Source organism: Leucoraja erinacea, chromosome 13 (genome assembly GCF_028641065.1).
Source record: "Leucoraja erinacea ecotype New England chromosome 13, Leri_hhj_1, whole genome shotgun sequence".
NCBI lineage: Eukaryota > Metazoa > Chordata > Chondrichthyes > Rajiformes > Rajidae > Leucoraja > Leucoraja erinaceus.
Window position 1 is genome coordinate 32,396,905 of NC_073389.1, and position 27,877 is coordinate 32,424,781.

The 27,877-nt window shown below is 43.8% G+C and overlaps 1 protein-coding gene across 1 annotated transcript; it reads left to right on the forward strand.

Moving 5' to 3' along the window:
- Positions 1–90: 90 nt before the first annotated feature.
- On the forward strand, positions 91–25,913 carry gpalpp1 (GPALPP motifs containing 1). The gene is given in 9 exon segments (XM_055644801.1): positions 91–428; positions 7,485–7,653; positions 10,701–10,820; positions 11,561–11,648; positions 17,266–17,400; positions 21,308–21,469; positions 22,661–22,759; positions 25,510–25,613; positions 25,615–25,913. Coding segments are annotated over 9 exon segments (1,113 nt in total). The 5' UTR covers positions 91–310; the 3' UTR covers positions 25,733–25,913.
- The last annotated feature ends 1,964 nt before the right edge of the window (positions 25,914–27,877 follow it).

Consider the following 27,877-nt stretch of genomic DNA (forward strand, 5'->3'; position numbering starts at 1 on the left):
CCGGCGCTTTCTTTCCACGTTTATCCCCCGACCTCCAGCGCGGCCCGAGCTCTCCCTGGCCGCTGGGGGCGCCCTAGTGGGAGGACCCGACCGGAGCCCATCTTGAAGCAAATGAAGCAGAACAGAGTGATCCGGCTTCACTCCCCATCATCTATCTCAACATTGCGTTCAAGGTGATCTGATTCTGTTTTGAGAAAGAAAAACGACGCGCAGGATGCGCTCTGTTGGTTATATTGTAAATGCCTGTGGCGGCTGTTGAGGAGGAGAGGTCGCCGACGGCGGCGGGGACGCGGGCTCGGCTCGGCCCGTCATGTCTGAGGAGAGCGCGCTGCTGATCGGGCCCGCGCTGCCGCCCGGCTACAGGTCGCGGGGGCCGCAGGCCGAGACCGAGCGCCGGCGCCGCCCCAGGCCGACACTTGATAAAACAGGTGGGTGGGTGCGCTGCGATCGCCGGCCCGCTCCCCCTGCCCCCCTCCGGCTGTATAGTGAGGAACTAATTGTAGATGCTGCTTTACACCGAGGATCGACACAAAATGTTGGAGTAACTCAGCGGGGCAGGCAGCATCTCTGGTTGGAAGGAATGGGTGCCCCGCTCCCCCTCCAACTGCATCCCACCGTTCACTGGCGGTGGGAAGCTGGCAGCTCACGGGCGGGCGGCGGGTATCACATTAAGGCGTCGAGTCACAGGAGGAGAATCATGCATTAAAGGTTGATTGGACGTAGGTTCCCAGGTGCAATCTGAAGGAACAGTTCGGGGAGCGAGGTACACGAGTTTAGGGACTTCACAGCTGACCGTACAGCAGCCGTCAATGGTGTGATTGCTTATCATGTAAACGTAGGAAAAGGAAACAGAACGCTGGAGTAACTCAGCATCTCTGGAGAAATGGGTGACGTTTCGGTTCTGAGGAAGGGTCTTGGCACGAAATGTCATCAATTCCTTTTCTCCAGATATGCTGCCTGACTCCCCTGGTCAAATCCAATTAAAAAAAACTCCCCTTCATTGCTAAAACGACGCTGAATGCAGATTAAATTCCCCACAGTGCATGGCACAACTGTGCCAATCTATGGCACCAATTGTGCCATAGAGTCTAAAATCTCTGCTACTGACATCTATTTAAAGGTACACAGAAACTAAACTTTCACCTGCGGACTGAAACTAGCAATGGTGGCCAGACTATTATTAGATGGAGCCATAGTTGGTATCTTGAGAGCCTCGCCATCACAATAGTTAAATTAATTCACTTCACATGCTCCAACTCAGACCTCAGCATCAGGTCCCCTCAATATCGGCCCCATTGACACTTCACACTGCCTTGGGAAAGCAGCCAACATTATCAAAGATTCTTCACACTGGTCACTTTCTATTTCCTCCTCTCCCCTCAGACACAAAATAAAAAAACTTGAATACAAATACCACCAGATTCAAGGATGGCCTCTTCCTTGCTGTTATCAGACTCTTGAACATGCTTCTCAAATGCTAAGATATTCTCGATCTTCTAATCTTCCTTATTGTAAACCATGCACTTTTTTAAATCTGCACTTTCTCTGTAGCTGCGATATTACATTCTACACTGTTTATTTTATCTTTTGCACTACCTTTTGTACTTGTGTATGATTATGATCTGCCTGGATAATATGCAAAAGTTTGTCTCTATCTCGATACAGAGACAACATTAAACTAATACTAATACAAATTACTTGTATCTGATGATGTAGAAAATCAGCCAGGTATGTTCTTTACTGGACGTTCTACGCTCGCTTTGATAGGGAGAACATTGATGTGCCTTCCCGAGCCCCATACACCTGGTATTACAGTCACAGTCACAGAGGCCAATGTCAAAAGATTCTTCAGGGGGGGTGAACCCTCGGAAAGCTCCTGGACCTGATGGTATACCCGGTCGAGTTCCCAAAACCTGTGCAGACCAATTTTGCGGACATTTTCAGCCCCTCATTGTGGTCTGAGGTTTCCACCTGCTTTAAGGGGGCATCAATAATACTGGTACCCAAGAAGAGTAAGGCGAGGTGCCTCAATGACTATCGACCAGTAACACTAATGTCCGTGATGATGAAGTGCTTCGAGAGGTTGGTTATGGTGCATATCAACTCCTACCTCAACAAGAACCTTGACCCATTACAGTTCGCCTACCTTCACAACAGGTCAACGGAGGATGCAATCTCACTGGCTCTCCTCTCCGCACTGGACCATTTGGACAATAAAAACACTTATGTCAGGCTGTTGATTATAGACTACAGATTGGTGTTCAATACCATCATCCCCTCCAAGCACCTCAAGGCTGTGTGCTCAGCCCCCTGCTCTATAGTCATGACTGTGTAGCCGGTCATAGTGCGAACTCCATCATCAGGTTCGCCGACGACACCACCATTGTTGGACGAATTACAGATGGTGATGAGTCAGAGTATAGAAGTGAGATCGACTGATTGACCAAATGGTGCCAGCACAACATCCTGGCTCTCAATGTCAGTAAAACCAATGAACTGATTGTGGACTTTGGAAGAGGAAAGATGAGGACCCACAATCCTGTTTATATCAACAAATGGTGGAAAGAGTCAAAAACTGAAGTTCCTGGGCGTGCATATTTCCGAAGATCTTTCCTGGACCCAGCACACTGATGCAATTATAAATAAAGGACATCAACGCCTCTACTTCCTGAGAAGATTATAGAGATTTGGTATGTCAGAGAGGATTCTCTTGTACTTCTACAGGTGTACAGTAGAGAGCACATTGACTGGTTGCATCGTGGTCTGGTTCGGCAACATGAACACTCTGGAACGGAAAAGACTGCAAAAAGTTGTGAACACTGCCCAGTCCATCCCCACATCGAAGGGATTTATTGGAGTCGCTGCCTCAAAAAGGCAGCCAGCATCATCAGAGACCCACACCATCCTGGCCACACACTCATTTCACCCCTGCCATCGGGAAGAGCCTGAAAACTCTAATGTCCAGGTTAAGGAACAGGTTCTTCCCTACAACCATAAGGCTATTAAACACTACAACCTCATAATCTCTGAACTTCAATCAACCATTATTATTTTTATTGCACTACTATTTGTTATTTGAGTATGTGTCTATGTATATATGTGTGTATATATATTTATGTGTATATATATATATATATATATATATATATATATATATATATGTTTTTAAATTTGTGCAAAAACAGTGCCCTATATCGCTAAGATTTTTCCACCACCTTACTCACCGTTCTCCTCTCCTCCAAGCGCACCAAGATTTGTTCCAATTGGTGGAATATTACAAAAGTTATGAAGGTTTAAAAAAATCATGAGATCAGCAGATTGGTCTTCTCGCCTGTCATTCACCACGCCCCTTCCGGCACCCGCTGTCAATCACAGGGGCAAGGAGAATAAAACCCCGGAGACGGGGCTAAGTCCAGAGTCCTATCCAAGACAAAGCAACCTGGTGGATTGATATCCCATCCACTGCCCTAAACATTCATATCTTGTGTCAGAGCAGCACCATGGCTACAGTAACTCACGAAAACCACAACCTCTACCACCAAGAAAGGCTTCAGGTGCCACCACTTGACTTTCAAGTCACACACAGTATTAATTTGGAAATATTTTGCCATTCCTTTACTGGTTTTAAATCCTGGAACTCCCTTACACAATAGCATATATGACTATCATCACTAAAAAACTGTAGAGGTGTTAAGAAGGTAGCTCATCAACACCTTCTCATGGACAATTTGGGAAGGACAATAATTGCTGGTCTTGACAGCATTCCCAGACCTTTTTAAAAAGCAATATATTTCATAGTGTGCGATGTGTAGGTAAGAACTAGAGATGCTGGTTTAAATCGAAGGTAGCACAAAATGCTGGAGTAACTCAGCAGGACATGCAACATCTCTGGAGAGAAGGAATGGGTGACATTTCGGGCCGAGACCAGACATGCCCTCCTACTTAAGACAGACATGAAATGCTGGATAGCTCAGCGGAACAGGCAGCATCTCTGGAGAGAAGTAATGGGTGATGTTTCTTGACCCGAAACGTCACCCATTTCCTCTCTCCAGAGATACTGCCTGTCCCACTGAGTTACTCCAGTATTTTGTGTCTATCTTCAGTTTAAACCAGCATCTGCATTTTCTTCCTACACAGATTAATTAATCGTGATGGATTTAACATTGATTCTCTCTTTGCAGAGACTGCCTGACTTAATGAGTATTTCCAGCATCAACTGTTCCTGTTTTAGATTTCCATGGTATTTGGAATATTTAATTCTAAGCTCTTGTTTCCATGTAACCATGTTTCCGTAATGGCCGTTAGATCAAACCTGTAGTTATACAGTGGTGGCTCAGTGGTTAAATTATCAAGAGTAATAAACCAGTGGAAAGTACTAACAAATCCATGACATGAGTTCAAGTCATACAATAACAGGGATTAAGAAAATGGTCAATTAAATAATCTGGAATTTTAAAAGCAGTTGTCCATGAAATTTCACTTGGTTCATCGGTGTTCATCTGCAGATACAATTGACCGTTCTTACCCAGTCTGTCCTATATGTGACTCAAAACCCATGCAAAATAACAAATTAATGGAAATAGCTTAGTGAGCCTTTCAGTTGTACCACACCTCAAACATTTAAATGTTAATACTGAACCAAAGACCCCATATCGATTGAACACAGCAAAGTCACTGCCAGCCAAAAAAAACACAAGTGACTCAGCGAATCAGGTAGCATCTCTGCAGAACATCGATGGGTGACGTTTAGAGGGAGTTAGATGTGGCCCTTGTGGCTAAGGGGATCAGGGGGTATGGAGAGAAGGCAGGTACGGGATACTGAGTTGGATGATCAGCCATGATCATATTGAATGGCGGTGCAGGCTCGAAGGTCCGAATGGCCTACTCCTGCACCTAATTTCTATGTTTCTATGACCCCTTCAGATAAAGTTCTCCTCTTCACTGTCAGCTAAATTAGACCGCCAACTAAGTTGGAAAAAACTCTTTCCACCATCTACAAGGCACAAGTTAGAAGAGTGATGCCTTGAAGATGAAGCTAGCCACTATCCATGACAAAGCTGCTCATTTGATTTCTACCTCATCTACCATCCTAAACATTTATTCCCTTCAATATCAGTGCATCATAGCAGCAGTATGTGCACACCACAAAACACTACTCACTCAAGCCACTCCAACAGTACCAAATACACCTGTGACCTCTTGCATCAAGAAGGTTAGCAGCAAGTGCTTGTATCTCTTGTAATAAACAGCCCATAGACAACAGTGTCCGCATCCTGAAAAATGAATATAAACAAATGCTTATCTTATTTGTGCCATTAAGTTATCTCTCTTGTTGCAAACGGATTGTGCTTTCAGATAAAGAACCATTAATTTTAACATTTTATCATTTTCTCCGTTATGATCTTATTTATTGATGCACTATTACCAGCGTACAGTCTGTCTCTTCCTGTCACACTTGACTCACCATTCCTAAATTGCTACACTGGTCAATGACTTTGACTGTGATGTGTAATTTATAGCTATAAATCTCTGAAGCTTGTGCCCTGCAGTTTTTAGTTTAAAACCCTCCCTGTAACTCTAATTATTTGATAAATTAGGTCTCTGACCCACCAAAGTTCGTTTTGTGCCCCTTGCACATGACCTGGCGATAGGGAAATTGTGATCTGAGGAGTAATGCACTTTAATTTGGACCGCAATTGCACCGACTGTCAGCTGAAGCTTTTTCTTAGTTTTACCTGTGGAATTGGTAGTGTTGGCCACTAAAAATAAATCCACCGTCTCGAATACCACCCCAGCTACCAGCAGCTGTCCTTAAATTTAACAGCAGGCAGTCTATTAGGTACATCTTCAAGGTTCCTTTCAACTCTCCCTACCTGAGTGATCTCCGATACAACAGTGAGATTACTCTTATTTGGAAATATTCACAACATTCTGTGTTGGCCACCTATCTGGTTGTCAATTAAATTCTTCCTTTTCGTAACCAGTAATATATCTGAACCATCATTAATTGTCATCTGCCATCTGAATAATATTTCCAGATAATTTACCTCTTAATATATTGCTATCTGCATCTCAAACTCTATCTCAGCAACTCTGAGGCGAGGTTTCACAGAGTAGAGATGCTGCAAATATGATTACTCAAGATCACTGGTCTCCATTAACTTAAATATGTTGCAGTAATGTCGCATATTATTTTCTGCTTTCCTTATCAAATCATGTTTTGTATATTTAATCAGCTATTGATTTCATACTTTTACTTTGAATGAAATTAATTTATCTAATAAAATAAGATAGTTTCTCTTTTAGTTTAAACATTCCTCCCGACTGGACTACTGCAACGCACTTCTCCTTGGTGATGTAGCTCCACCTACATCAACCGACTCCAACTGGTCCAGAACACAGCCGCCTGACTCATCACCCACACCAAATCCTGGCATCACATCACTTCAGTCCTCAAACAACTTCACTGGCTTCCGATCTCCCACTGGATCACCTACAAAATCCTGGTCCTTACCTACAAAGCCCTCCACCATCTGCCCCCCATATCTCACTGACCTCCTCTCTCCCTACCAACCCTCACGGTCCCTCAGATCCACATCAGCCGGTCTCCTCTCCATCCACAAGTCCAACCTCCGCAGTTTTGGGGACAGAGCCTTCTCCAGGGCAGCTCCCAGGCTCTGGAACTCCCTCCCCCAACTGATCCGCAATTCCGTGTCCCTCACCATCTTCCAGTCCTGCCTCAAGACCCATCTCTTCACCTCTGCCTATCCTTAGCCCCACGTCCCCCTCCCTTTTCATCTGTGCTTGAATTGCCTCATATTGTGTTTTGAATTGAATTCTGTCTTTAATTTGTGTACTAGTCATGTCTCTACTATTTATTTCATTCCCCTTACATGTTTTTCCTCTACTTGCTAAATTTTTGTAAGTTGTCCTTGAGACTCTTGAAAGGCGCCCATAAATAAAATGTATTATTATTATTATTCCAAACTTGATGAAAACAAACACAATACTAACCTACATTTGTGTTGTTCATCTGATTAAAAAAACTACCTTGGCACTAGTCTCTAATTTATTGTATCCTTTTCTCTCTAACTTAATTGATGCACTTTATATCCTAACCACATTCACTTAGCTTCTTTGCTGCCTATCTTTGTTCCCCATCCCCACAGCTGGGTTCATGCCACTCCCACATGGATGTGTATCAATCAAACTGAGAAAATTAAGAGTATGTAGACTTGAATGTATCCATAAACAAGATCAAGTTCCTGCTATAAACAGGATCAAAATCCTGCTGATGTGCTCAACTGGGTAGCAGAACTATTAAGTGAATTGCTGAGCGTCAGAGACTTCAAGGTTGATAGAGGAAGAGTGAGGGAGAAGTTTCAATTTCTGATCAACATCCGCAGTGCCTACTGAAGACTATACTTTATAACTGTGTTTTAAGCTAGAATGAGAAGAATTTTTGATACAACATTATATAACAGTTGCAGGACCAGCATTACCTCCGGGATTTCGGTCAACCAAAAGTTCAGAAAGTTCAGATAATGATGAAGTTATCGACTGCACCAGTGAGAGGAAGCAAAGCTCAGCCCAAGACTTAAGGAAACCTAACAGAATAGCTATGGAGGAGAGTAACGGCAAGTCAAGAGACAGGTAAAGCATGGATGGGTTGATGCTTGATGTGATCATGTTGAAACTATGGTTGTATGTACTTTCTCTTAATTGACTAGCTGAAACATGTGTGCAGTTGTGATTGTGTGCTGCTCACTCTTCATGTTCCCATGTATAACATGAATGCCGTGCCAATATGGTGAAGCCAGATGCAGAGCGCACATTGTGCAGCGTTGCAATCTGTGTTGATCTTGTTTGTGGGGTAAGATTAGGTTGATCTAGTGTTGCAGTGTGGATTGGTGATCCCGGATGTGACCTGGACAAGATGGCGAATAATGCGCCATGTAGACCATGTGCTATGCATTTAACTACATGGCAGTACGCTGCAGATTGTGTTATGTGAACTACATGTTATTTTTATATTTAAGCCCACATAACCGTTCATCATTGTCAAGTGTTGTTTGACTAGTATGGGTGTCAGGGGTTGTGGGGAGAAGGCAGGAGAATGGGATTAGGAGAGAGAGCGAGATCAGCCATGATTGAATGGTGGAGCAGACTTGATAGGCCAAATGGCCTAATTCTGCTATCACATCACCTTATGACCATATGGCAAATTGCTTCTTCTAGATTTCTGTCTGGTAAACCTTATTTGTACTGTTTTCAATGTTTTAACTCCCTTTACATAATAAGACCACGCTATTCTATATGTAATTTTCAGTGCCCTATTTAATAATGTCCTTTATATATCAGGTTAGGATAAGGTCACAAGCCATAAAAAGTCAATTAAGAGTGAACCTTGACACTGAGAGATTCAAGGCTATTCAGCTATAGCTATCATCGCACTACTCAATCCTTGCCATTATATGCGTTCCTGTAAACAGATTATGATGCTTTCTCAGAGCTGGATGGCAGGAAGAGAGAAACAATGAACCCATAGGGCAGAGTGAGACAACAAGAATTGGGGGAGGAAGGAATGGAGAAGGGGGGGGAGGAAGAGATGGGGTGAGAGCTGAGGGAGAGAGGGATGGAGGGAGGGAGAACAGAGGGAGGGAGGGATGAAGCAAGAGCTGGGAGATGGATCAAAAGCTGAAGAGGGCTGAAGCGAGAGAGCTGGAGAAGGAGAGAACAAGAATTGAAGGCGGGAGGGAGGGGGGGGGGGGGGCGGGTAGAGAGAGTGAAAAAGAATGATAAATAAGGGATTGACAAGTTATTGGGCCAGGAAGAGAGAGAAAGGGATAAAGAGAGCCGAGGGGAGAGAGACAACCCAAGTTATGGCAAAAACAGGAAAGCAGACTATTATCTAAATGATGGCCGACTAGGAAAAGGGGAGATGCAGCGAGACCTGGGTGTCATGGTACACCAGTCATTGAAAGTAGGCATGCAGGTGCAGCAGGCAGTGAAGAAAGCGAATGGTATGTTAGCTTTCATAGCAAAAGGATTTGAGTATAGGAGCAGGGAGGTTCTACTGCAGTTGTACAGGGTCTTGGTGAGACCACACCTGGAGTATTGTGTACAGTTTTGGTCTCCAAATCTGAGGAAGGACATTATTGCCATAGAGGGAGTGCAGAGAAGGTTCACCAGACTGATTCCTGGGATGTCAGGACTGTCTTATGAAGAAAGACTGGATAGACTTGGTTTATACTCTCTAGAATTTAAGAGATTGAGAGGGGATCTTATAGAAACTTACAAAATTCTTAAGGGGTTGGACGGGCTAGATGCAGGAAGATTGCTCCTGATGTTGGGGAAGTCCAGGACAAGGGGTCACAGCCTAAGGATAAGGGGGAAATCCTTTAAAATCGAGATGAGAAGAACTTTTTTTCACACAGAGTGGTGAATCTCTGGAACTCTCCGCCGCAGAGGGTAGTCGAGGCCAGTTCATTGGCTATATTTAAGAGGGAGTTAGATGTGGCCCTTGTGGCTAAGGGGATCAGAGGGTATGGAGAGAAGGCAGGTATGGGATACTGAGTTGGATGATCAGCCATGATCATATTGAATGGCGGTGCAGGCTCGTAGGGCCGAATGGCCTACTCCTGCACCTAATTTCTATGTTTCTATGTTATTAGATGACAGACAGAAATTACAGGGAGAGGGAAAGACAGCAATAGTTGAAGACAAAGAGAGACAATAAGACAATACTCGCACCACCAGGAACCTCTACTGTCATCATCATCATCATCTGTTAAATAACTATTTGGGGAAAGGTTTACTGTTTCTACTTTGGCCTTGTTCAAAAACAACAACCCCAGATTTGAAGGATGTCATCCTTGATCCCGAGGGACTACCTAAGAAGATGTTGCTGAGTGCAGCATTCATTATGTGGAGATGCTAGTGTGGACAGCCTGGTCATTTGGTGACATTTCTACATATATCCGTTACGATTGTTGCACCATCAATAATGACAGTACAACATTAACGATTCTGAGTTGATGTTGCTGTATATAGTACATTGCAAGACGATCTTGCTGACATTAGCTTTTCTATGATGATGCTAACAACAGTAACACCTGCAGGAAAATGTGGTTGTCTGATGTTGCTCAGTTCATCGTCAGTTGCATGGTGTGTTGCTGCATTGGGTGTAAGTTGTGTTGTGTTGCCTACTGCAGTAGTTGTAACATTTGGCATACAGCATCATTTGTGTGGTGCTGTATATAGATCAATTGTGTCATGATATGTACTGTATTATGTGGTAATGGTGCTACTTACATCATGAGTTTAATCTTGATGTTGTTGCATTCTGTGGTGATATTGCGTATATATAATCAACCACATGATAATGGTTCTTCATACAGTGTCAATTCTGTTGTAATGTTGCTAATTATAGTGTCAATTCTATGATGTTGCTGCTAAACAGTATAACTTGTGTGATGCTAATGCTGCACTCAGCACTGGTTGACTGATGGCGATGCTGTGTTAAGTATGAATTGCGTTGTGATGTTGCTCTGTTCACTCTCCGTTGCATGCGATGGTGCTGAATACAGCCCCAGTTGTGCAGTGTCTAGTGATGCCATTGCGTAATAGTTTGTATGATAACGCTGTGTTTATTTGTATGGTATTGATTCCATGATAATGATGTTGTCTCTTTCCCCAAGATGCAAGCAACCTGCTGCTCCCCAGATTGAAGCTCCCCAGGTTGAAGATGATAGCGATGATGGATTTTTTGGTCCTGCTCTTCCCCCTGGATTTCCAAAGAGAGAGCAGTCGCCTGAATGGTAAAAAAAATTTAATTAATGGTAGAACACAAAGTGCTGGAGTAACTCAGCGGGTCAGGCAGCATCTGTGGAAAACAAGGATAGGTGACGTTTGGGTTAGGATTTTTCTTAATGGAGCTGTTAATATATTACTTTGCATTATTTATAGGCCTTTTGCCACAAAACATCCAAAATGGCAAATCTAATATTTATATTGACTTGTAGATAACAGGGATGAATTATCATTTATTCTCTATTGAGATGAAGTGGGAATCTTGTTGAAGCACATGCGACAATGATTGAATATTTTGAGAAACATTTTGGCTAAATAACATGGACTTCCCATGGAGGTAAACGTGCCGCTCTCCATTGAGGGTCAAGCATGTGTGTTGAAGACACAGCATTTATTGTGATAATGATTGGATATGAATTTAGTTGTTGGTCAAGTAGTGAATATTGAGCAGGAGAATTCCACTATGACATAATTTTGCAACAGCCACATTAGGTCTTAATTTAACTCTTATAGCAAAGCCAGAACCTTAGCAGTCCAGGCTTGAATGGCTGCCACCCCAACCACACATGAACACTTCTTACATCCCTGTTTCCTTGATGATAGGTTAGATTCCAATGAGAGAGTAGGAAAACCTAGAGCATCACCAGATCTACTAACCTGATGTAGGAAACCCTTTCACGTTGTTAAGACTGATTATGAAAGGAGAATTAAACAAGGTTGTGAGGACTCACTTGTTCTTATTTTTCAGTCCTTTCATAGGACCTGCACTACCGCCTGGCTTCAGCAGGTCAGATAAAGAAACAGAACTAGCTGTGCCCTTAAAGTTAAATGTGCAGGTAAGTAGGATTTATAAAGCCATCCCCTCTTCATTTAAAAAAAAATGCAGCCAATTTTCTTTTACGTTGCCTTCACAGGTGCAGAATGTTATTTCTGTTATTTTTCTACGTTACTTTGCTGCCACTGAGTAGTGAAAATCCAGATCATTCTTCCTTTGAACTTCCTTTCAACATAACAGTGTTTCCAAAGCTATTTTATACCAGTTTAACAGCATAGAGACAGAAATCAAACAGCAAGAGGAGCACATCTCGTATGTATATGTGACAAATAAACTTGACTTGACTTGGCAAGAGGAGATTCCTGATTCCTTCCATTGTTTGAAATGGAGATGGACTCAGATGAAGTGAAATTAATTTCTGTGGGGCTTAGTCTTTGCTAGTTACAGAGCAGTATTTGCAGACATTTGCGATATACATGTGGGTACATGAGATGCATTTGGAGTTAATTAAGAAACCAGGAAAGGATGTAAATTGTAACCCATTCTTGTGCTATACTGAAAAGGCCATTGTATAATAATGTGAATTGTAATTGTTGGCTGACCATTTGGCTATCAGGATCATCACCTGTACTTGATGGTATCTGTATACATGTTGTTTCTACTAAGGTTTGGCTAATAACAGTCAGCCTGTAACCAAGGCTAAATAACTATTATTATTTGATTATATTATTTGAGCAATGTAAAATTATGAGGCTAGACAGGGTAATTATTAAGGGTTCATTTTCTTTAGTAGTCATTTTATTAATGAAGTCGCACAGATTAATTTAATTGGAGACATATTCGTAGAAAAAGCTCCACTCCATGAGTGGTAGGGTTTGGAACTCGCTATCTGCAAGGGTGCTGGCCATATTTCAAAGGTACCTGAAAGAACACTTGACTAGTCATAGTCCACAGGCCTATGAACCAAGATCTAGGATGTACAATTAACCTAGTGTCCAGTTTTGTCTGGCAACGACCCACTGGGCCAGATAACCTGCTCTCACATAAATTACCATGAGTTGCATATATAAATAGTTTTTGAGACAGTTATGTTATATTGCTCCATAACTATGGGATTAAAAGATTTGAAACAAAATTACTATCTAAATGGCGTCAAGTTGGGAAAAGGGGAACTACAACGGGATCTGGGGGTCCTTTTACATCAGTCTATGAAAGTAAGTATGCAGGTACAGCAGGCAGTGAAGAAAGCGAATGGCATGTTGACCTTTATAACAAGAGGAATCGAATATAGGAGCAAAGAGGTCCTTCTGCAGTTGTACAGAGCCCTAATGAGACCACACCTGGAGTATTGTGTGCAGTTTTGGTCCCCTAATTTGAGGAAGGACATTCTTGCTATTGAGGGAGTGCAGCGTAGGTTTACAAGGTTAATTCCCGGGATGGCGGGACTGTCATATGCTGAGAGAATGGAGCAGCTGGGCTTGTACACTCTGGAGTTTAGAAGGATGAAAGGGTATCTCATTGAAACATATAAGATTGTTCAGGGCTTGGACACGCTAGAGGCAGGAAACATGTTCCCGACGTTGGGGGAGACCAGAACCAGGGGCCACAGTTTAAGAATAAGGAGTAAGCCAATAGAACGGAGACAAGGAAACACTTTTCCTCACAGAGAGTGGTGAGTGTGGAATTCTCTGCCTCAGAGGGCGGTGGAGACAGGTTCTCTGGATGCTTTCAAGAGAGAGCTCGATAGGGCTCTTAAAAATAGCGGAGTCAGGGGATATGGGGAGAAGGTAGGAACGGGGTACTGAATGGGGATGATTAGCCATGATCACATTGAATGGCAGTGCTGGCTCAAAGGGCCGAATGGCCTACTCCTGCCCCTATTGTCTATTGTTTAAAATGAATTAAAGGCAAGAATAGGCTTTCTGGCATCTTGTGCTTGCTTTGTCATTCAACAAGATTATGGTTGGTCTTTAACTCTGAGCCACTTTCATTGGGTAGCGCCGCGTGTGGCAGCCTCGCCAGCAGCTGCCCGTCCTTTCACCTTTTTTTGTTATTTTTAGTTTCTAAAAGTATGTTTCTGGAGGTCTTTTAGTCTTTTTTATGTGGGGAGGGGGAAGGGGAAAAAACCGTTTTCTCATCCACTTCCTGGTTGAGAATGTGTCTATTCTCCGAGCTGCATCTTTGCTCCCCCGCCCCTTGCGGCCTACCATCTGGATTGGCGCGGCCTTTCCTGCCGGAGACCAGCCAGGGCTTCAGCAGCGGCGCAGTACTGGATTCCATCGCGGAGTGGGAAGATGCCTTACTGGGGACCGCCGTGTGGAGCTCTGGAGTGCTGGGACTGCAGATTTACACCGCGGAGCTGTGGTTTGCGGAGCTTCCAGCTGCGGGCGGCACTGACTTTAACATCGCGGAGTCCTGGGGACCTCTCTCTAGGGTCGCCAGCGTTGAATCTCCGCCCAGTTCGGCCTGTGGACTTCGGGAGCCGCAGTCTCCAGTAGGAAGTGGCTGATTTGGAAACTCCAAGCCGCTGAGAGTGTTCTCCGTTCCGATGCCGGTGCTCCGATCACCCTGGCGAGAAGGCCTGAAAGATCGGGCCGCCTGTTGCGGAGGGCTCAAAAGCCCCTACCACAGGTGAACAATGAAGAAGTGGACTGAACTTTATTTCCTTCCCTCACAGTGGGAAATGTTGATTCTTGTTTATGTTTAATTCTATCGTGTATTGTGTTTTTATTCGTATGGCTGTATGGTAATTCAAATCTCACTGTACTAATTGGTGCATGTGATAATAAATGTCTCTTGAACTCTCTTGAACTTTCCGGCACTAATCTCATATCCCTTGATTCCCCTAATATCGAAACATCTATAATTCTCTGTCTTTAATATACTCGCAACTAAATCTTCACAGGGCTCACGTATAGAGAATTCCAAAGATTCGTTGCCTTCTCGGTGATGACATTTATTTTCACCCCTCTCCTGAATGGCTAATCTCTATATTTGAAAATGCGAGGCCTGATTTTAGATACTTCGGCCAGGAGAAACATCTCTGCATCCATGTTGTCAAGCCCAGTAACTATTGTTATACATTTCAACCGCTCATCACCTCTCAACTTCTTACTTCTTAGCTTGACTCATCACTTCTTAACTTGAAAATGTATAGGCCATTTGCTGTATATAATAACCCTTCCCATTCCACGAGTGAAATGATTGAACCTCTGCTATGTAACGCTTACTCTATTACAAGACAGGTAATGAGATCCTGGGCCCTCACATAACTTTTTTTCTCTGTTGTCAGTCGGGCAACCTTGGCAGCTTTTTAGGTTGCCAAATTACAGTTTAGGTGGTCATTTAAGACGGCTTGCATGACACGTGGGATAATGTGCTAGGACGAAGTGCGTAGTTACCAGTCGGAATTATGCTCAATAAAGCATTCACATATTATTTCTGCTTCAACTAAAGTCACAAACTAAACATATCCACCAATATCATGATATATACCACAATGACATGCAGCAACATTATAATACAGTATCTCAACCTCTTTTCACGTTGCAATGAATGGAATTTCTATTATCTCTTTTCACTTCCAACAAAAATGTGGTTGGATGTTTCAGCGTATCATTAACCTCGGGGAGACCAAGCGCAGGCTTGGCGATCGCTTCACACAACACCTCCACTCAGTTCGCAATAACCAACCTGATCTCCCGGTGGCTCAACACTTCAACTCCCCCTCCCATTCCGAATCCAACCTTTCTGTCCTGGGCCTCCTGCAAGGCCAGAGTGAGGTCCACCGTAAATTGGAGGAGCAGCACCTCATATTTCGCTTGGGCAGTTTACACCCCAGCGGTATGAACATTGACCTCAAATTACATATAGTTCCTGCTTTCTCCTTTCCCCTCCCCTTCCCAGCTCTCCCTCAGCCCACTGTCTCCGTCTCTTCCTTTTGTCATCCCGCCCCCCCCCACCCTCACATCAGTCTGAAGAAGGGTCTCGACCCGAAACGTCGCCTATTTCCTTCCCTCCATAGATGCCTCACCCGCGAGTTTCTCCAGCATTTTTGTCTACCCATTCACACAAGTTCTGTTATTCCACTTTCCTCACCCACTCCCTACACATTTGGGGCAATTTTACAGAGACAATTTAACCTACAAAGCCAATGCGTCTTTGAGATGTGGGAGGAAAACAACACGCTTGTTGGGAGAATGAGCAAATTCAACACAGACGGTGCCCAAGGACAGGATCGAACACAGATCTCTGGCGTGTGAGGCAGCAAATCTACAAGCTGTGCTACTATATTTTGTTTTCCAACACACAAAAAATTATATGTTGATAACTTTGGTTACTAAAGAAAAGAAACTATCCATTTTCAGTCTTAAATCTCTAAGTGCAGTCATATATGTTGCCCCCACCTATCACCTCCCTACGCTCCCCCTCTTGACTCCATTTAATCAATAACCCCTCACCTCGATCCATCTAACACTTCACAGCTGTCGTGCTGCCTCTCTCCCTCACATCGAAATAGAAAAAATGTGCAGGAGTAGGCCATTCGGCTCTTTGAGCCAGCACCGCCATTCAATATAATCATGGCTGATCATCCAAAATCAATATCCCATTCCTGCTTTCTCCCCATATCCCTTGATTCTGTTAGCCCTAAGAACTATACGTGACTCTCTCTTGAAAATACCCAGTGATTTGGCCTCCACTACCTTCTGTGGCCGAGAATTCACAACTCTCTGGGTGAAAAAGTTATTCCTCATCTCAGTCCTAAATGGCCTACCCCTTATACTTAAACATCTTTATACTGGCTATTCCCCCTCTATTTTTTCAGTGCAGGTGAAGGGTCTGAATCCAAAATGTCGACTGTCTATTTCCATTCAGGGATGTTGCCTGCGCAGAATTCCTCCAGCAGCTCTCTTTCTGTTTCTCTCTGCAGCCTGAGCTACAATTTATATTTTATTTCAGATCGCTTGCATCTGGAGTATTTTATTTTTGTTTTTAAAACTGGATGTTTCGACTCAATATAATTGCCATACAACTCAAGAATAAAGAAAATCTTTATTTCAGGTTGTCTCAAAGTACATCTGAGTCTGATTTAATTTTTATTTGTGATCACCAAGTAGAGTAAAGTAGCAACCAATTCTCTACTGGAAACAACATCATTGGGATAAATGACCAGAACTTTTGCATGAATATTTTTAGAGGAATCTCTGAGGAGAAATTGCGTGTTATATAACATTTCATATTTCATACACCTCTGAGAGGACAAGTGGGGTGCTTTATTTAATGCTCCATCGAAAAAGACCGCACTTCCAGCCAGTCAGCACTCCTTTAATATTGAGCTGAAATGTCATTGTCTGATTTTACACCTGAATCTTGGCTGGAACCCAAGAAATTCTTTTGCCCTGACAAAGCTACAGCTCATCATCCTGTCACTTTGTGCTAGGTTCCCAACGTGGGGGGTCAGAACTATTCCAAAATTCAAATAGTTTCCAGTCTCATGATGTGAAAGTATTTGATTGTGTGAGGTTAAATGTACTTCCAACAGTAGTGTTGCTACGGAAAACATTTGTTTAATAGACTGCAAGGTACTTAAAGCACCGCCCCTTTTGCTGTTCCATGTCCACAGAATAATGGATCCCATGACTAAGCTCTATGCTTCACAACTCTTTTGTGTTTTACAGACTTCAGATGAAGACAGTGATGGGGAGATGCTGATTGGCCCAATCCCCTCAAAAGACGCAGTTGAAAGCAGTGTGGTGGCAGATATTGAGCGAAGGTCGAACAGAATGAAGGAAAAGTTGGTCTCTGGGGACATGGTAGTAACTCCTTCCAACAATTATTGTATATGGCATGTAGAGTTGTATGCTGCTTAGAGCAAAATCATTGGCTCCAGTGTTCTCCCTGCCTTAGGATCATTGGCATTCTGCAGATTCTGAACCAGCCTGACAAATCTTTTCACACCATTGCAATAAAATCCCGACAGGGTGCAATATGTTTCATTTAATAATCTTACAACATTTCCTTGGTTGGGGAAATGTACTTTATTAGGCTCAATTTTGGTTTGGCAACATGCATGTATCAAGTTCATCACCAGTGGTGATGAGTCAACATACAGGAAAGACCTGGTTAAGTGGTGCACAACAACAACCTCTCGCCCAACAAGTGACAAGAACTGACCATTGACTTCCGAAAGGGGAAGTTGGGAGACCATGCACCAGTTTTTATTGGTGGGTCAGTGGTGAAGAGTTAGCAGTTTCAAATTATTGTGCATTAACATTTCAGATGAACTGCCTTTGGCTCAGCACATAGATGTAATCACAAAGAAGTCATGCCAGCGCCTTTACTTTCTTTTGACGTTTAAAGAAAGCCGGTAGTCTTGGAATAGTCCAGCAAACTTCATCAGATGTACAGTAGACAATAGACAGTAGACAATAGGTGCAAGAGTAGGCCATTCGGCCCTTCAAGCCAGCACCGCCATTCGCTATGATCATGGCTGATCATCCACAATCAGTACCCCATTCCTGCCTTCTCCCCATATCCCAACTCCTCTATCTTTAAGAGATCTATCTAACTCTCTCTTGAAAGCCTCCAGAGAATTGGCCTCCACTGCCTTCTGAGGCAGAGAATTCCACAGATTCGCAACTCTCTGTGTGAAAAAGTTTTTCCTCATCTCCGTTCTAAATGAGTTACCCCTTATTCTTAAACTGTGGCCCCTGGTTCTGAACTCTCCCAACATCGGGACCATGTTTCCTGCCTCTAGCGTGTCCAAACCCTTAATAAACTTATATGTTTCAATAAGATATCCTCTCATCCTTCTAAATTCCAGAGTAACAAGCCCAGCCGCTCCATTCTATCAACATATGACAGTCCCGCCATCCCGGGAATTAACCTCGTGAACCGACGCTGCACTCCATCAATAGAAAGAATGTCCTTCTTCAAATTTGGAGACCAAAACTGCGCACAATGCTCCAGGTGTGGTTTCACTAGGGCCCTGTACAACTGCAGAAGGACCTCTTTGCTCCTATACTCAACTCCTCTTGTTATGAAGACCAACATACCATTCGCTTTCTTCACAGCCTGCTGTACCTGCATGCTTACTTTCATTGTTTAAGAAGGAACTGCAGATGCTGGAGAATTGAAGGTACACAAAAAAGCTGGAGAAACTCAGCGGGTGCAGCAGCAGCATCAGTCTGAAGAAGGGTTTCGGCCCGAAACGTTGCCTATTTCCTTCGCTCCATAGATGCTGCTGCACCCGCTGAGTTTCTACAGCTTTTTTGTGTACCTTTGCTTACTTTCATTGACTGATGAACAAGGACCCCCCAGATCCCGTTGTACTTCCCCTTTTCCCAACTTCACACCATTGAGATAATAATCTTCCTTCCTATTTTTGATACCAAAGTGGATAACATTTATCCACAATAAACTGCATCTGCCCACTCACCCAACCTGTCCAAGTCACCCTGAATTCTCATAGCATCCTCCTCACAGTTCACACTGCCACCTAGCTTTGGGTCATCTGCAAATTTGCTACTGTTACGTAATCCCTTCATCTAAATCATAAATATATATTGTAAATAGCTGCGGTCCCAGCATTGAGCCTTGCGGTACCCCACCAGTCACTGCCTGCCATTCTGAAAGGGACCCGTTAATCCCTACTCTTTGTTTCCTGTCTGCCAACCAATTTTCTATCCATGTCAGCACTCTACCTCCAATACCATGTTCCCTAATTTTGCCCACTAATCTCCTTTGTGGGACCGTATCAAATGTTTCCTGAAAGTCCAGGTACACTACATCCACTGGCTCTCCGTTGTCCATTTTCCTAGTTACATAGAAACACAGAAAATAGATGCAGGAGTAGGCCATTCGGCCCTTCGAGCCTGCACCGCCATTCAATATGATCATGGCTGATCATCCAACTCAGTATCCTGTACCTGCCTTCTCTCCATACCCCCTGGTCCCTTTAGCCACAAGGGCCACATCTAACTCCCTCTTAAATATAGCCAAACTGGCCTCAACTACCTTCTGTGGCAGAAAATTCCAGAGATGTGTGAAAAATGTTTTTCTCATCTCAGTCCTAAAGGATTTCCCCCTTATCCTTAAACGGTGACCCCTTGTTCTGGACTTCCCCAACATCGGGAACAATCTTCCTGCATCTAGCATGTCCAACCCCTTAAGAATTTTGTAAGTTTCTATAAGATCCCCCCTCAATCTTCTAAATTCTAGTGAGTACAAGCCGAGTCTATCCAGTCTTTCTTCGTATGACAGTCCTGACATCCTAGGAATCAGTCTGGTGAACCTTCTCTGTACTCCCTCTATGGCAAGAATGTCTTTCCTCAGATTAGGAATGTCTTTCCTCAGATTAGGAAAGGCGTGCATCCTCAAAAACTTCCAGAAGATTAGTCAAGCATGATTTCCCCTTCGTAACTCAATGCTGACTCGGACCGATCCTGTTACTGCTAACCAAATGTGCCGCTATTTCATCTTTTATGATTGACTCCAGCGTCTTCCCCACCACCGATGTCGGGCTAACTGGTCTATAATTCCCTGTTTTCTCTCTCCCACCTTTCTTAAAAAGTGGGATAACATTAGCTACCCTCCAATCTACAGAAAACTGATCCTGAATCTAAAGAACATTGGGAAATGATCACCAATGCATCCACAATTTCTAGAGCCACTTCCTTAAGTACCCTGGGATGCAGACCATCAGGCACTGGGGATTTATCAGCCTTCAATCCCATCGGTCTACCCAACACCATTTCCTGCCTAATGTGGATATCTGTCACCCCAGATCCTCTGGCTAGTACATCAGGAAGATTGTTTGTGTCCTCCTTAGTGAAGACGGATCCAAAGTACCTGTTCAACTCATCTGCCATTTCCTTGTTCCCCATAATAAATTCACTCTTTTCAGTCTTCAAGGGTCCAACTTTGATCTTAACTAATTTTTTTCTTCTTCACATACCTAAAGAAGCTTTTATTGTCCTTTTTTATATTCTTGGCTAACTTACCTTCGTACCTCATCTTTTCTCCCCGTATTGCCTTTTTTAGTTATCTTCTGTTGCTCTTTAAACATTACCCAATCCTCAGACTTCCCGCTCATCTTTGCTGTGTTGCACTTCTCTTTTATTTTTGTACTGTCTCTGACGTCCCTTGTCAGCCATGGTCTCCCCTTACTCCAGTTGGAATCTTTCTTCCTCTTTGGATGAACTGATCTTGCACCTTCTGTATTAGAGAAGGTGCAACATCTCCTGCATTAATATCCCTGAAACATATTGTTTTATATATGCCCATCAACTCGCCTGATTATCATGCATCTCGCTAAACCAGGGCTAATTATACAGCAGCCAATTAATCTGCCAACCTCAACTTTGGGTGTGGGGAAAAGAAACAGAGCATTTGGGGAGGGGGGGGGGGGGGGGGGGGGGGGGGGGGGGGGTGCGGTGACAATGACTGCACCCTAGATGTAAATAGAAGGTGTGTTGTTGGGGCGGGGTTGCAGCTATGTTATCTGCTGTGCCGCCACTTAAGATTATTTTGCAAAGTAACACAATGTAATACCTGGAATATGAAAATGGGACTTAATCAATGTATTTCAATGTTTTATTATTACATCTTCCTAAGAATACCTTAGAGACCAAAAACTGTAAAACAAGTGTTTTCTGATTAATGTAATGAAAACATTCCATGTTTTTGCGATTCTTTTATCTGTTCACTATTCAATTGCAGGATAATCAGAATCAGGCCAGAGAGTCTTGGATGACTGAGCTTCCACCAGTGTTACAAAATATAGGCCTGACTGCAAGAACATTTAAGAGGCGTGCAAATGGAGAATCGGCTGACCGCTCCATCTGGACAGACACTCCAGCTGACAGGGAAAGGAAAGCTCAGGTTTGACTGGAATATTTCTAATCGCTGACCAGTTACTGTTATAGTCCAGTTGCCAGTCATTTGGGAGTCACTTTCAAAATAGCACAGGTGTGCTCAACACAATGTGACTAGAAAAGCGTGATAGAAAGGACATTTGAAAGTGTTCAGAAAAAGCAGCTTCAGCAGCAACTTTCAAAAGGGAAGAATTCAGAGTGCTCTGCAGAAAGAGTACAGGGGTGAGAATAATTACCCAAAGTATTAGCATGGTCTAAGTGATCAAATGGCTACTACAGTCTAATTCAACGAAAACCATGACGGGTTCGATGATGCAAAAAATATTTTTGGAACCTGGTGAACAGAATACATTTTTGTCACATTCAATGTTAGTAAGGTCATTATTGTGCTGCAGTTTGAATAATTAATCTTTAACTTTATGGATAAGAAAGGTTTAGAGAGATGTGGGCCAAACACAGGCAAATGGGACCAGCTGAGATGGGCATCTTGGTCATTGGATAAATTGAACCAAAGGGTTAATTTCCATGCTATATGACTCCAACAACATTGTTCCAACTTGTACGCATGTTAAACCTCCCGTGCATCTTCCATATACTGATGCTGATTTTGTATAGTCAGATTTAATATGATATTTTGTGTGCTGGTGTGAAATGAGGTATATCTGAACATCCAATCTCCAGAGAAGTATCTGACTTGCTGTATGAATGGATCCACAGACATTCCTGTCAGGCAGGCATATAACCACAATTGCAGCTTCAGGTACGCTTGAGGGGCTGCATAAAGCAGTTCATTGTCACACTACAGAGGGAATAGTGACTCTCAAGTGGGCAGGACTAGCAGAAAACAGTTTATTTACCCAGCACAGTCTCTTTGTACTTTAGTAAACAGATCTTGCAAGTGAAATCACACCATTATTTCCCTGTAAAGGCAGGATTATTTTTCTTACAAACTGCATTAAATGGAGTTGTGGAATGCAAATTGCATGCATAAAATAATTTGCCGTTTCCTTCTTTTCAAAAAATAATGGGTTAGAAAAGTTCCCTATAATTTCCAGTCGGGCAGAGATGTGTACTATTTATCTTTCTCAGAGTGCAATTCAGCTTTTGGTGATGACGTCTTCATACGGCTTACATTATTTCTTCTGAGGAATTTCTGCCTGATTAACTACATTACCTGTATTTTGCTTACTTTCCACAGGAAGTGCCAGAAGCAAAAAAATCCTCTGCAAAAGATATTGAACAGCCAAGTCTCCCTGAAAGAGACAAACGAATGGCCAAAGAGGTGGCATCATATAATGTGAGCAATTTATTTTAAATCATAGAGCAATGCAAAAATAAGCCATTAAAAGCTGTGGATACCGTTAATCCCGTATGATTCCCACTAATTAGTATTTTGTTTTAAAGAAAACTACTTTTAATAACATTTTGGCTAGTTTCAAATAGCATAGAAAACCTTGTAAAAATCTCAAATTCCTATCGTTGCGGTCACGGTGGCACAGCAGTAGAGTTGCTGCCTTACAGCGAATGCAGCGCCAGAGACCCGAGTTTGATCCCGAATACGGGTGCTGTCTGTACGGAGTTTGTACGTTCTCCCCTTGACCTGCGTGGGTTTTCTTCGAGATCCTCCCACACTACGAAGACATTCAGGTTTGTAGGTTAATTGGCTTAATAAATGTAAAAATTGTCCCTAGTGGGGATCGCTGGTCGGCGCGGACCCGGTAGGCCAAAGGGCCTGTTTCGTCGCTGTTTCTCACAACTAAACTAAACAAAAAAAGATTGCATATGTTTTCTCTGGGTCCTCTGGTTTCCTCCCATATTCCAGATCTGTAATTTAATTCACTTCTATAAATTACCCCAGGCGTGTAGGATGCAAAAGTAGGATAACATACATAGAACTAGTGTACGGGTGATCGATGATCGGCGTGGACTCCGTGAGCCGAAGGACCTGTTTCCACGCTGCATCTATAAACTAAACAAAAGTAAAGGCAGACAAATAACGGGAACATGATGACACTCATCCAAGGGTTTTAAAGGAATTAGTTACAGCGATAGTGAACTTATTGTTTGTAGTTGTTCAAACCGCATTGAACTCTGAAATGGTACCAGTCGTTCAGAAAAGATTAGATGTAACCACATCGTTCAGGATGAATGAAGGATAAAGGGCAGGAAACTATATGCCCTTAGAAGCTCATTAGAAGAATTTAAAGTAACTAAACTTTTGAAAGATCAAGGAAATGAGGACTATGAGGATCTAGCATAGATGTCTAGGTAAGTCATATCGAGTAGCTTGAGGTGCCAGGTGGCAGACTACTATTTTCTTGTGTCATTGTATGTCCATACAGAAGCTTAACTGCGTGGAAACAGGCTGTTCGGAACACCAGGTCTACGCTGACCAGTGATCTCACCCATAGACTAGTTCTATCCTTCAAACTAGGGACAATTTAGAGAAGCCAAGTAAGCTACAAACCTGTAGGTCTTTGGGATGTGGGAGTAAACCGGAGCACACCCATGCGGTCACAGGGAGAACATACAAACTCCGTACAGACAGCATCCCGTAGTCAGGATTAAACCCGGTTTCCAGCCTTGTAAGGCAGCAACCCAACTGTGCTGCCCTATCTATCTGCCCAAGATACTCTATCATAAGTATTATTTTGAATTCAGGAGAACACAAAATGCTGGAGTAACTCAGCGGGTCAGGCAGCATCCCAGTCATCCCTGGAAGACAGGGATTTGTGTCGGGATCCTTCTTCACTATCCAGTATTTTGAAGTGGATTTTAGTACTGTACCAAGAAAGTTCAATCCATGTAACTACAAGATGGGATAGCAGCACATTTGGAAAGTGGTGAAATCATTGGACAAAGTCAGCATGGATTTATGAAAGGTAAATCATGTCTGACGAATCTATAGAATTTTTCAGCTGTAATAGTAGCGTGGATAGGGGAGACCAGTGGATGTGGTGTATCTGGCTTCCAGGACAAGGTCCCACATAAGAGATTAGTATATACAAAGCACAGCACAATTGGGGGTTCAGTATTGATGTGGATAGAGAACTGGCTGGCAAACAGGAAGCAAAGAGTAGGAGTAAACGGGTCCTTTTCACACTGGCAGGCAGTGGTACTGGGACCCCAGCTAATATATATTAATGGGGATGAAGAAGGCAATATCCAAGTTTGCGGATGAACTAAGCTGAGGGGCAGTGTTAGCTTTGAGGAGGATGCTAGGAGACTGCAGGGTGAATAGGCAACAAAATGTTATTTTGGATAAATGTGAGGTATATCATTTTGGTGGCAAAAACAGGAAAGCAGACTATTATCTAACCGATCAAAGAGATCCCTGCATGGTACACCAGTCATTGAAGGTAGGCATGCAGGTGCACAGTAAAGAAAGCAAGAAACATTAAAAGGAAATAGGAGCAGAGAGGTTCTACTGTAGTGGGAGAGGGTCTTGGTGAGACCACACCTGGAGTATTGCGTACAGTTTTGGTCCCCAAATCTGAGGAAGGACATTATTGCCATAGAGCGAGACGGTTCACCAGACTGATTCCTGGGATGGCAGGACTGTCTTATGAAGAAAGACTGGATAGACTTGGTTTAGACTCTCTAGAAGATTGAGAGGGGATCTTATAGAAACTTACAAAATTCTTAAGGGGTTGGACAGGCTAGATGCAGGAAGATTGTTCCCGATGTTATGGGAAGCCCAACAAGGGGTCACAGCTTAAGGATAAAGCTTTAAAACAAGATGAGAAGAACTCACACAGAGAGTGGTGAATCTCTGGAACTCTCTGCCACAGAGTTTTCACTTCATGGCTAAAAGAGGGAGTTAGATGTGGCCCTTGTGGCTAAGGGGAAAAAAGGCAGGTACGGGATACAGTTGGATACAGCCATGGCAAATCGGTGCAGGCTCGAAAGGGCCGAATTTGCATCAAATTTCTATTTCTCTAAGAGTTTTTAACTAGCTCAGCTGTAATAGGACAGTAAATACTTGATGGAAATCAGCACAATGGTTCAAACGCACTACCTGTGCAATGGGTTAAGTGAGTAGAAAAGAGCAATGGCAGGAATGGCAACAAAAATTTTTTTTTGTTTAATAATTTGCTTGACATGCACAGCAAAAACTTAAAAGAAAAGCAAAGCCCCAAGAGCCGGGCATTTTCGTGATCAGGATCTTCAGGTTCACCGGTTCGATGAGGCCCAAAAGAAAGCTTTAATCAAGAAGTCCAGGGAACTGAATTCCAGGTTTTCACATGGAAAAAGCAACATGTTTCTGTAAAAAAAACAATACAACTGGCAAATCGCAGATTTGATCAATATTCAGTCTATAGTTTAATTCAGCTGTAATATTCCTACTTTGGAAATATTGGTTCAAACCAGCATGTATGAGTAGCAAATAATAAAATATTTTTTGTTTAATAATTTTGATCAAAATAAAAGCAAATCCATTTTATTTGTCATTGATGTTCAGTAATTAATATTTTTAAGATCCAATACTTGCCTAGGTACTTCTCCTGCCTGGCAAATTCATCCAACTCATCGTGCTAAGCAAATGAATGTGTGGTGATTCAGGAATGGAACAGGAAATAGAAGCAGAGGATTCCAGGAGGAGATGAATTGTTATCAGGACAGTAAGTGGATTGGATTTATATGAAGGAAAGGTACCCATTCACAAAGGTCACCCGGAAATAATTATGGATAAAGTAGAGTTCAGCCGCAAATATATAGGTGCTTCTTGTCAACTACCTTGCACCTGCTGTGAGCTGCCAGTCTCCTCACATCCCAAAAAGGTATTACAGGCAAACATTCCAACACTGGTGGGGCTGAGATTTTAGGAAAGGCTTTGTACAACAATTTTTTTCATAATACTAAGCTTTGTCATCTGCATGTGGGTAAAAAAATGTGAGTTTATTTACTTTTCCGCATAATTATTACAGGAGGACATTTTTATTTCACATCCCAGATTTGTGAATTCCATAAGCCCAAAGTTCCATCACCCAGGTGGCTGTAACACGGTGGTTATCTGTACTAGGGTAATTGGCCACTTACGGTGAATAAGATTGAAATTCACAACTGGGCAGATCTGCTCAGAATTCTGAAACAACAATGAGGACCTTCCAAAGAAAGCCAACTGTAGCTGTTCATCAATAAGTGAGTTTGGTATTCTGACTGCGCATTGTATGCAGGCTTGTGTTTCGTCCGTAGTCGGGGTCGGCTCTCTGTCGCAGCAGGTGCTGTTGAGTTGCTGTTGGGCCGTCCCCGTCCCCTCCCCGGTGTCCCGTCCCTGTCCGGGGCGGCCCAGTACTTGCAGCCGCTGGCTACAGCTCAGCTCTGTCTGTCCCGCTGGGTTGGTTGGCAGTCCTCCACCTCCACTCCCCTCTCCTCAGTCCAACACCAAGATTCTGCTGAAGATGGGCAGCCGCTGGGGTCATCCTGGTCGGAGAGAGAGTCTGCGGATGGGCTCCTGCCGGCATGGGCAGGCCGGGTGACCACTCGAGCTGCGGGTACTGTTGGTGATGGTGGATTGGTAGTGCTGGCGGCAGCAGCAACTTCCTCCCCCTCCCTTCCCCAGCCCCAAGCCCAGAGTCTGGGCCAGCTCAAACTCCAGATCGGGGCTGAAGGCAGCCCGTAGCGCGGCCCAGTCTAGCGCCGGACCGGACGAAGCTGAGCCCAGGCTGGCGCTCTGGCGGGGTCGGGGGCCTTGCTTTTCCTCTGGGTTGTGGATGAAGTGGCACTGGGTACCGTAGGGGCAGAAGCCGGTGGTGTGCAAGGTACAGGGGCAGCGGCTGAGGCCGTGGGCGAACTGGCACTTGTCGCCGTAGCAGCCCATCGGGGAGCGGGTCCCTCTGGAGTTGGAGCGGGGTTGAGCTGCAGTTGGCGCTGGCTATGGGTCTGGGGCCGCTGGTTTGGTCGGTCCAGGCTGTCGGTTGGCCCAGCGGGAGAGGCGGAGGTGAGTTGGGGTTGACGCTTCTCCGCGCTGGGCTTGGGGGCCGGTGTCCCGTCATCCGGACGTCTCCGGGCGGGGATGGGACACACTCGGGTGGTTGGGGGGGGGTGGGGGGCGGACGGGTCGGGGGACTGGGGACGGGACGGTCCAGTGGCGGTTCGGCAGCGCTTGCGGGTCTCCTCCCGCCCGGTCTTACCCCCCCCCCCCACCAGTTATCTCTCTCCCCCCGCCCCAGTTTCTCTCCCCCTCCCCTCCCCCTCCTACTCGGTCTGTCTCCCACTAAAAAAAGACAAAACAATTCGGACCCAAACTGTACTCACTGAATCTACAGCGCTTTGTTCGATTTTATAGCGTTCGACCTTTGACAAATGCCATGATTCCTTGCGTTTTTCGGAATACCAAACTCGCTTATTGGTCATCTGGTCATCAATTGATACATTTTTTAAATTCATCTTTGGGAAGTGCACATTACTGACA